Source organism: Syzygium oleosum, unplaced genomic scaffold (assembly GCF_021117445.2).
Source record: "Syzygium oleosum isolate NSW1041296 unplaced genomic scaffold, Sole_v2.1 Sole_v2.23, whole genome shotgun sequence".
Taxonomy (NCBI): Eukaryota; Viridiplantae; Streptophyta; class Magnoliopsida; order Myrtales; family Myrtaceae; genus Syzygium; species Syzygium oleosum.
In genome coordinates this window covers 2,815,446-2,824,711 of record NW_026607507.1, presented here as the reverse complement: position 1 = coordinate 2,824,711, position 9,266 = coordinate 2,815,446, and the positions used below count along the sequence as shown (strand labels likewise).

The following is a 9,266-nucleotide window of genomic DNA, read 5'->3' as shown; positions in this document are numbered from 1 at the left end:
TTATATATCGGAAAAAATGATCTAATTGCAATTTCTCTTCTATGTGGCAATCAAAATTTGGCACCCATCTTTGAAATGCATATCCAACTCCAAACGAAGTTTGGCGCATGCTCGCCACATGTTCCTACGTATTAATTGAACCGCGTGAAGGACTCGCGCGGCGACACTCCCAGTGGCCGGACAGAAATGTATGCCACCCTTGTCGAACAAGGGCCACGTTCAAGAGTACTGTTGCGGGATTGCAGAATCGTTGCGTTTCCTAGCGACAAATGCATTATCAAATCTCTCAACACTAAGCCCTTTTCATGATCTTGGGTAGTGTAAAACGTGCGACATGATCATTAGTTAGGACAGGTAGAATACATCAGTTCGTTCGAATACATCTCTTAACTAATACCTAGGAGCAGATACTGTAATATCAATGGAAAGACACAGAGGGATCGTGTATGTGGACAACCACCAAGGAAAATGAATGACCCAACATCCTATGCAGGTGAAAAAAGGTGTAAAAAACTATGGTGTTCCTAAAGCATCAAAAATATCAACTTCTTCCTTCTGAAGCAAGGCTCCCGACATGCTTTGTGAAGTCGTTTCCGTAATGCGAGTTCAACCAGAACTTCCCGCGATTAGCTGGCTCCATAGGACTCCTGCTTCCATTCCCTTCTCTCCTTTCGGACTGCACTTCCTGAGAGTCGGTCGGGCAAGGGGCTTCGGTGAGGAACTGCTCCCAGAACACATCGTTGACGGCGGTCGGTGCGCCGGGCATTTTCTCGAGGATCTGTTCTTTCAAGTTATCCACGTCGTGGATGCAGGGTGGCTCCACGTTCACGTCAATCACCGATGATTTGAGGCTAATGTCCATGTTGAGACACACTGATGATGTCTCCGGGCTTTCGACGTGATCTGTACCCAGTGCTAGCTCCGGTGACGATGCGATGTCTTTCGAAGATGGAGGTGACCCAGGTGACCAAAGGTGGATATGCCCGTCAGAATCGTCCGAAGATTCTTTTCTCCCGGTGAAACCAGCCGGCGAAGGCAATGATAATGCACCAAAGTCGTGATGGTCCACGCCTATTGTATTATCAACTCCTTGAAGGAGATTTTCCAAAAGGTGCAAAGACTGCTCCAATTTCTCAACGGAGTCCATATCTATTAGAGAAAAGGGAACTCCAGAGGGATTTTTATTGTGGAACTTCAAACTCTCTCGCTCGTTCATGTCATCCGAGTCATGTAAATGATCCAGTTCCGGCAACCTTCTCTTTTTGTTAGGGATATCCAACTGTTGTGTAAGAAGAGAAGCAAATACCGGTTTTTGCATTAATTTAGCCAAAAATGCCATCAACTGCGTCTGTTTTTGTTCCATGCTTTGGAATTGCTTACGTAGTAGCTGTATTTGGAAATCGACATCCGGATTCTGTCCCTGATATCTTTGAAGCTCCGACTGAAGCAAACTCTTCTCGTGCTGCAGTCTCCTGATTTCCTCCTCATACGCCTGTTTTTCCGTATCAGTCAATCGAACACTCTGCCCTGAATGGCTATGGATTGGTTTGCGTCGGTAGATATTAATCAGAAGGTGTTTCTCCCCTCTTATGAATTCTTCATTTGCAAACTCCCACTGATCAGGATCTATCTTTCTAAAACCCTGTTCAAGAAACAAATCAAAATCAAAGAATCAGACTAGGAAATTCACGTACGTGCATAAATCAACCATCTTGCCAAATTAGCGTGCTCCGGCATTAAGACAACCCACAAACAATAACAGAAATGATGAGAGTACAGCCAACAGCAAGACGAGAGGGCAAAGGGAAACAAAGACCTGCAATCTATCAACCCAGAAAGGCATTATTCAGGTCACGGCAACCAAAGAGTGGTAGAAGAATTCCCATCAAATTTTAGTTTCATCCTTTCGACTGCATCTCCAACCAAGAAAAAAAGTTCAAAGGAAACCACTGACAACCACAGGTTTCAATTTACCAAAATCTGGAGACTTGTTGAAAGCACTCAGAGACCAGATCGAGCACTCCTCATTCCCGTGGCCAAGAATCAATCGATCCGAAAGTATGTAAATACTGGAGATGGATGGAGAACCTCTAACCAGCAAATCATAACTTGATTCAGCATAAAATGTGAAACCGAGAATCTCTAGTACACCAGGTGCTATCTTTTGACTTTTGGAGAGGTCTTTAGTTTTTGTTCACAAACATAGAGAATTCAGTCAGCCACTCTAAGAAGATAAGCACATAGAGAATTCAGTCAGCCACTCTAAGAAGATAAGCAGGAACATATGCAAACATCGAACCAAGTGAAGAACATTGCGGAACGAAAAAGAACCAGGAACTCGGGGGGTTCGGAATCGAATCTTACATAAGTATTGAGCTGCCTCACGAAGCTCGAGAAGTTGTTGTGCTTGAAGTACTTGGGGAGCAATTCCCTGGAGAACTCGGGCGGGTTCCACACCACGAAGCTGCATCCACTCTCACTCCAGGACACCAGGAACTCCGTCTGAGGATCATCGACCATCTCGTAGGTCTTGACCAGAAATGGAGCGGGAGCATTTGATTTTCCTTGCGAACCATCCATCGTTGATCGACTCTCTACCAACTTAACATCCAAAGCGCAAACCCCAAGAGCTCGAAGCCAACGAATTTCCTATCAAGCGCCCCGAATCCCGAAGATTTCGAACTCTGAACACGAGAAGTCAGCTGAATTCTCAAGAATTCGATATCGTGGGGAGATCAAGAATCGAATTCAGAAGCGAAGGAAGCTAAAACTTCAGAGCACAGGAAACAGGACAAGCTCCCCGAATCGAATCGGATCGCCAAGATCGCGAGAAACTCGAATCCGAATTCGCAAAAGTTCCCGCACCCGGAAGCCGGATCGCCGGACCGGAAACCAACCACCTCGGATCGGATTCAGATCGAAAACGATCGGGACAAACCGCGTCGAGGTGGGCAACAGCAACGGAAATGGCACGAAACCAACTTCCCGGGTCCAAATTCCGACAAGATTGACTCGCGAACGACCCAATCAAGAATCCTCGGAAAAGAACACGAACGGTACGCAATATCCTCGAGGCAGGCCAAGCTTAAAGGGCGCTCGCGGACGGGACCGATCGTGAACTTGGAGACAGAGAGGTGGAGACACAGAGAGAGCAAAAGGGGAAGAGGATCTGTTAAGCAAAGTTGTTCAAAGTTTGAAACTTGGAAAACTTTTTTTGCTGGTGGGTCGAAGAAAGAGAGAAGGAGAGAAGGAGTCAGAGCAAGCAAGGGAAGGAAGGAGGTTTGACTTTTATGGCCCAAAGGGCGCAAGGCTTTTTGGCGTGCATTGGCTGACCGGTTTGAATATCGTTGTTCTTCGCGTGGAATTTTGGGGATCTTTGACCGGTCTTTGTTCTCCGCCCTCCGAACGAAGCCAGAGCATGTCCTGACACCATTCATTAATTAATTATATTTTTTTATTTTTTTCTCCTATTGTTCTGTGGAGGCGGAGCCGATGGACCGTCGAGGTCGAGGGGGGGGGGGGCCCGACGCGGTCGTGGAATTTTCCACACCGGCGGCGGGATAAAGGCAGCTCGATGGCGACGGAGTTAGAAATTTAAGTCAAGCGCACGGGAAAGCAAAAACAGGAAAAAAAAATAGTAATTAAGTATATTTGTTGCTTAATAAGTACCTGTTGTTCAATGTTTAGTGTTGTCTTGCGTGATGTAATTTTGTCAAGGCCTAAGAAGCTCAACGGGGTTAGGAAGGGCACGAGGATTAAAAGCTTCGAACTTTAATTTGTTTCTCTGTCTTTCTTCATGTAAAAGGTGAGCCCCCTTCTGGTTTTTTGTTTCTAATCGTGCAAGGATGGCGTGTTGACTCGGTGAACTTCCTCGGTTTACGTTTAATTTGAACAATTCACGTTGGATCGACCATGCGTTCACGCTCTTAAGTCATACTTTAAGAAATCCTCGACCACTCAGCTCTTCGATTCGCACGGGTTGCAACGATTGTAGATTGAAAATTCTGTTCGGACCGTGCCTTCTAGAAAATCAAACTTTTGACTTTTCGGCGTGTCGCGAAAGAGGGAACGATGGATTGCGCATGCACGTTAAAACGACATGACGGCACGTGTAAGGCGGGAGTGCAGAAATTAAACGGACATAAACACGCTCTTCAGTCTTTACATATGGTGATTTTTGAAAGAGAAATATCTAGATTTTTCCCAAATCGAACATGGGTGCTAATAATTTTTCCGACGAGTCCCCACAAAATTTCTGGACGAGTCCCGACAAATCCCACGTGGACAGGAAGGCGCCCGCTTTTCCGCCACGTGGACGAGAAAGTTTTATCTGCTCCGCTTCGCATTGGCACTGATATTTTCTCGAGAAAATCTCTGCTGCTCCTCAGATATCTGCATCTCCATGGGTCCCACCCACCCATCCTCCCCCCGCCCCGCCATGAGCAAAATATGTGGAGCTCACTCCACAGCGTCTCCCTTTTTTATCAAAGATCGCCGTCGTCGCCTTCGTCATCGTCATCGCAAGCGATCGAGATTCCTGAGCTCCCGCGGCTCGGAAAGTTGCCGGCTTTCGTTGAGGCGCGCGCGAGAGAGGAATGGAGGGTCAAGTCGCGAGGCGCAGGATCAGCACGATCGCCGGCCACTTCGTCGCCGGCGAAGAGATCTCCGCCGCCGCCCACGTCGTGCCTCTGGTGAGAGCTGCAATCGATTCTCCTACATTCGGGCTGTTGAGAATAATTAATTTGATAAGAAAAGAAGGGAACTTGGTTGGCACGTTGAGGCAAAGCTCGAATCTTTTATCAAATCTTTTTCGTGGGCTTAAGTAATCGGAATTGTGGCGCATGTGAATCCTGACGATGGCGTGTTCCGATAGTTTAGGCGTAAAGAATTAAGGAATTGGCATCGCCAAAGATCACATGTTGCATTTGCCGCGTTAAATTGGACGCGCGGCTCACGGGCATCATAGAATACTCACAGGCTGATAGACCAAGACGAATTCTTAAGTTGTATTTAATTATGTCGATGTGCGTTGTTTACTTATGGAGCTTCCAGAGATTAAGGAGGTGGCTGCTCTGTCGTTGGCATTCGAGGAGAAATTTTTACTTTTAAGAAAATTGAATACACAACATGGGAGGGAATTGAAAAACGTGGAAGTTTCTTTGTCTAGCTTGGGTGATCCTATGATCCCTCGAGATGCCCATTCTGCAATCACGACCCGTTGTAATCATGGCGCAGTCTGTCGAAATCCCAACACAAAATGCCTGAACGTGCAAGAACTTGAATCGTTTTCAATCATAAGGCTGTGATCCATTATCTTGATTCACCAGTTTAGTGGAACAGTTCGATTGTAGAAGAGCCCAACTATGCTACCTGACAAAATCATTGATACAGTGACATTTATGTTGATTGGTGGTGCTGGAGCCACAATTTTAGTTTAGTAAATTAGGAGTAACGGAACAATCGCCTTCTTCAATTTGGGTCCATGCAGTAGAACTTTCAGTTGTATAGGGATAAGTTTCTAGGTCATTTGATCTCTTATACAATTGAGACGACGCAACCGACTTGTCTATGGTGTCATGAATGTGAATTGATCATAAGAGTTTCTTTGCTTGTTGCTATTTTTATCCTAAACAGAAGCATATAATAGAAAACTTTGACAAGTATGTAGTTTTACATGAGAAGACGTAGTGCTGGGGATCCCATGAAACTGGAGCTACTTTCATCTTCTCCTATAACTATTTACCTTATCTCCTGTAGTCCCTGTAAGTTATTAACATTAGTAACGCTTGTAATATAATTTAACCAACAGTCTTCTGCTATGTAAAGGCTGAGTCGATACTCTCATAATTCGAAGTTAATCTCAGAAGCATTGAACTAATATCTGCATGCTAAACCGAAAAAAACATATATTGTTTTTATAGTTCTACTTTTAGTTTCCTGTTTTGGGTAAGGTTGTTTCAAAAGATCTCTTTTCTCTCTTTGTTCAAGATGTTCAATCCGTTTTCTCTTCACAGAACTGCAGTGCTAGTTTAAACTCTGTGATCCGGAGATGTGACAACAGAATGCATTTTGCAAGGCAAGGGTCTAGTTCGCAAGGTAGTTTCATGAGGCAGGCCTCAATAAATCAGGTATCTTCGCCCGCTTAAACTGCCCGCATCACTTTCCCAGAACTTATATATGTTTGCATTCCAATTACTAATTTTGTTTCTATTGGAATAATAACAGCAGGTGAGACCAACTCAGCCTGGCACTTGTCAGGGCTCTAGCAACGCTTTTGAGGCTCCATTATTTTCTAGGCCTTCAAGAACTGGACAAAAACTGCCAAATTTTGGCTTAGTACAACCTACAGCACAGTGTTGCAACTTAACTGCAGCGGAACCAGCACCTAGGTTTGCTCAGCCAGACAGAAGAATGAGTAGACAAAAGCAATCCAATTTGAAGAAGAAAGTCCATCCTCCAAATTCCAGGGGTTAGTTGAGTGTCTACCCATAACTGTTCCTTAACTTTTTCTTCCTTTTGTTGAGGTGGAGATAAAAACATCGTGATATTCAGTATGCACTAAATGATGCTCATTAATTGTCTAATGGCCCTTGCTCTTGCGCTGCATCCTTTGAGCAAATCAACTGGGGAGATGACAATCGGCTTTTTGTTGGGACAGGTTCCCATTCACAGAGAAATCGCTACCATTGACGAGGAAAAGATTTCTCTAGTTGTGCCAGATGTCGTTCATTTATATCTTCAAAACTCAAGCCATAGTTGGAAAAAAACTGAATGCAAAAAGTTGCCGCACAACATATGTAATAATAGTTTGAACAATAAGCTCCATATAGGAAACATAAAATATCTATTCTAGTTCTATCATCAGCTATGGGTTCGAATCTAATGAAATTCTATGCAGTTATTTTTTTTTTTTTGGTCGTGAATGGAGTTATGCTATTATCAGCTAAATATCAGCTATGCTGTTATTTAGAAGCAAGAAAAATGGGCTTTAAATAGGAGAATTTGCTTTTTCGCTCTTGAATTGGATATGCATAACCTTTCTTCTCTTTCTAACTGATGTAGGGGCTAAATGGTCCCCACGAATGGATGTGGTAGAATCAGAACGCAATTATGTTCTGACTGTGGAAGTTCCTGGAGTTAGCAGCAAGGATATCAGAGTGGAAGTCAGTGACCAAAAGTAAGATAGTATTTTCCCGTTTCATGAAGCACGAGTAGAACTTAACTTTTGTCCTGTTTGCTAGAGCAAGATAAGGCCAAGTCTGTTGCAGATAGACGAATGAGATATTTAATAGGCATACAGAATTTTGAGTCCCAATAAGTAATAACTGTTTTGATCAAACAGATTGACTGTGACGGGAATGCGTCAGGCTTGGAAAGTATCTGGCTTTTCAAATGACTCGATTATGTCGTATCACAAGAGAGAGATCACACAAGGACCCTACCAGATCACGTGGCCGCTTCCCACCAATGTAAACAAGGATAGTGTCTCAGCAGAGTTTGTGTAAGTTATATTCTCAACCATTCGTTGTGATTTCATGCTTGCACTTCTCTGAGGGTAAAGTATGAAGAGTATAGAGGTCAAAGAATAGTTTTACTCATACCAGAGAGAGGTAGTCTAACGCACTTCAATGTAGTTGTACATGTGACCCTGAAGTATGAATCAAGATTTGATCATAGGAACATGTAATTGCTGCATTAGTTGGATATCATTTTTTGATCCTTTGCACCTGGCATAAACTGCATTCAGCCACTCAGTTCATGTCAACAACTTGTGCTTTTCTCGGCTGCTAGTTCGGCTTCATTAGGCATTTATACCTGGACATAAACTCACTGAGCATGTTTATTCACATCTGCTTCATCTCTTTCTGTATTGAGAATGCTCAATCTCACATTTCTTATACATTGGGAGAACAATCATCTAATGGGTTGTGGTGGTTTGGTGCAGGGAGGGATTTCTACAGATCATTGTTCCTAAGCTTTGAGAAACAGCCAGAGAGCAGCATCTAGAAGAGTAAATGACTACGTCATTATCAATACGGAGTAGCCAATATCGTCATTATCAATACTGAGTTGCCAATATTGGACAACCTTCTACACATGCTCTTCGAGTATATAATAGAAAATTTGCTAGCACTCTGTAAGCTTCTTGTATCACCGCGTCATTCTGTTGCTGTTAAATGCCTAATTACTTCAAAATGTACGATACATGAGCTATCTCCCTATAATTCCAATCAAGTGCTCGATATACACAGGTTATCCTCCCTGTCTCTGGTGTTTCTTCCTCCCTTGCTTTCTTCTTCTTTACCATTAGGTGGTCCATATACAGAAGATTTGGTTTTCAGGAGTCAGGAACCAAACAGGTACAAAAAGCAAATGCACAAAAAACACCTAAAGAGCGTGCTACGTACGCTGATACCCTGCTTCACTTTGATTATTGAATTAGTTCATGGAGAAACCCAGATCCTAGGTAATTTGGCATGAACGAGGAACATGGGTTTACTGTGTGACTCGATAAAGGGAGCTTTTATAAGATTTCTTCAAGCACAAGGCATTATTCCTTATGAAATACTCCAAACACCCAAGTGAGCATTGTCCATTTGGTTGCTTAAAACCAAATCAACATAAACACGAGGAAGTACGGAGAAAGATCCCCTACCTAATGTTATGGCCCTTCTGTGTTACCCACATGGCCCAAAGAAGAAAAAATAATTTGGCATGTTCGGATCATGGAGTCAGTTTGAATCTCTCTCTTTCATTAAAAGCGTCATCGCCTTATACTTCGACTTCTCTCTTCCGTAGAATTCGTTCTATTGTAAGCATTTTGGACACGGTGGAAGAGAAATAGTTTTTCTTACAGGTGGTTGCTGGGCATCGGGGATGGCTCGCGACAAGCCATAGGCGAGGGTCGGCAAGTGTTGATGACAAGTGGAGGAAGGTGGAAAAAGAAAAAGAATGAAAATAAAAATGATAAAAAAATTGCAAAAATTGTCCATGTCAGTATCGGACGTGCCCCGTAGAACGGTTGGCATTCGCCTTAACAATTTCCTACAAAATTGGCCAGATTGACTAAATTGGCAATTTTTCAAAAGTTTATAATTGAATTGGCATAATCGAAAGGTTTATGACCAAATTGGCACAACTACAATATGTTTAGGACTTTTTTTATAATTTTTCTACCAAAATTCTCAAACTGGTTTACTTGTGCCACATTAACTCCAAACTGATTTTCATGTCACAAAAAACTACTATGTCATATTTATCCCAAA

The 9,266-nt window shown here is 43.2% G+C and overlaps 2 protein-coding genes across 4 annotated transcripts; one reads left to right on the top strand and one right to left on the bottom strand.

The window, feature by feature from the left end:
- Window positions 1–316: 316 nt before the first annotated feature.
- LOC115682807 (heat stress transcription factor A-4b-like) lies at window positions 317–3,189 on the bottom strand. Its single transcript, XM_030607145.2, has 2 exons — window positions 2,365–3,189; window positions 317–1,642 (listed from the first exon to the last, which is right to left on the bottom strand). Exons 1-2 carry the CDS (start codon window positions 2,578–2,580, stop codon window positions 542–544), a joined length of 1,317 nt encoding a protein of 438 aa, XP_030463005.1. The 5' UTR covers window positions 2,581–3,189; the 3' UTR covers window positions 317–541.
- Window positions 3,190–4,545: 1,356 nt separating this feature from the next.
- On the top strand, window positions 4,546–8,263 carry LOC115682820 (small heat shock protein, chloroplastic). Of its 3 annotated transcripts, none has more exons than XM_056321467.1 (6): window positions 4,546–4,686; window positions 6,013–6,128; window positions 6,226–6,469; window positions 7,063–7,177; window positions 7,343–7,501; window positions 7,946–8,263. In XM_056321467.1, the coding sequence occupies exons 1-6, from the start codon at window positions 4,596–4,598 to the stop codon at window positions 7,980–7,982; spliced, it is 762 nt and encodes a 253-aa protein (XP_056177442.1). In that variant the 5' UTR covers window positions 4,546–4,595; the 3' UTR covers window positions 7,983–8,263. The 3 variants fall into 3 exon arrangements, with proteins under 3 accessions (XP_056177442.1, XP_030463032.1, XP_030463031.1); XM_030607172.2 differs by having other exon boundaries at window positions 4,549–4,691; window positions 6,015–6,128; window positions 6,229–6,469; XM_030607171.2 differs by having other exon boundaries at window positions 4,549–4,691; window positions 6,015–6,128.
- The last annotated feature ends 1,003 nt before the right edge of the window (window positions 8,264–9,266 follow it).

What these genes read in the sequence shown, in the direction of transcription:
- LOC115682807 (XM_030607145.2), bottom strand. Translation starts at nt 2,580, where the DNA reads ATGGATGGTTCGCAAGGAAAATCAAATGCTCCCGCTCCATTTCTGGTC. An exon ending in TGAGGCAGCTCAATACTTAT is followed by an intron (nt 1,643 to 2,364) that starts GTAAGATTCGAT and finishes TTTCTTGAACAG; the next exon opens with GGTTTTAGAAAGATAGATCC.
- LOC115682820 (XM_030607171.2), top strand. Translation starts at nt 4,596, where the DNA reads ATGGAGGGTCAAGTCGCGAGGCGCAGGATCAGCACGATCGCCGGCCAC. An exon ending in GGCAGGCCTCAATAAATCAG is followed by an intron (nt 6,129 to 6,225) that starts GTATCTTCGCCC and finishes GAATAATAACAG; the next exon opens with CAGGTGAGACCAACTCAGCC. An exon ending in AGTGTCTCAGCAGAGTTTGT is followed by an intron (nt 7,502 to 7,945) that starts GTAAGTTATATT and finishes GGTTTGGTGCAG; the next exon opens with GGAGGGATTTCTACAGATCA.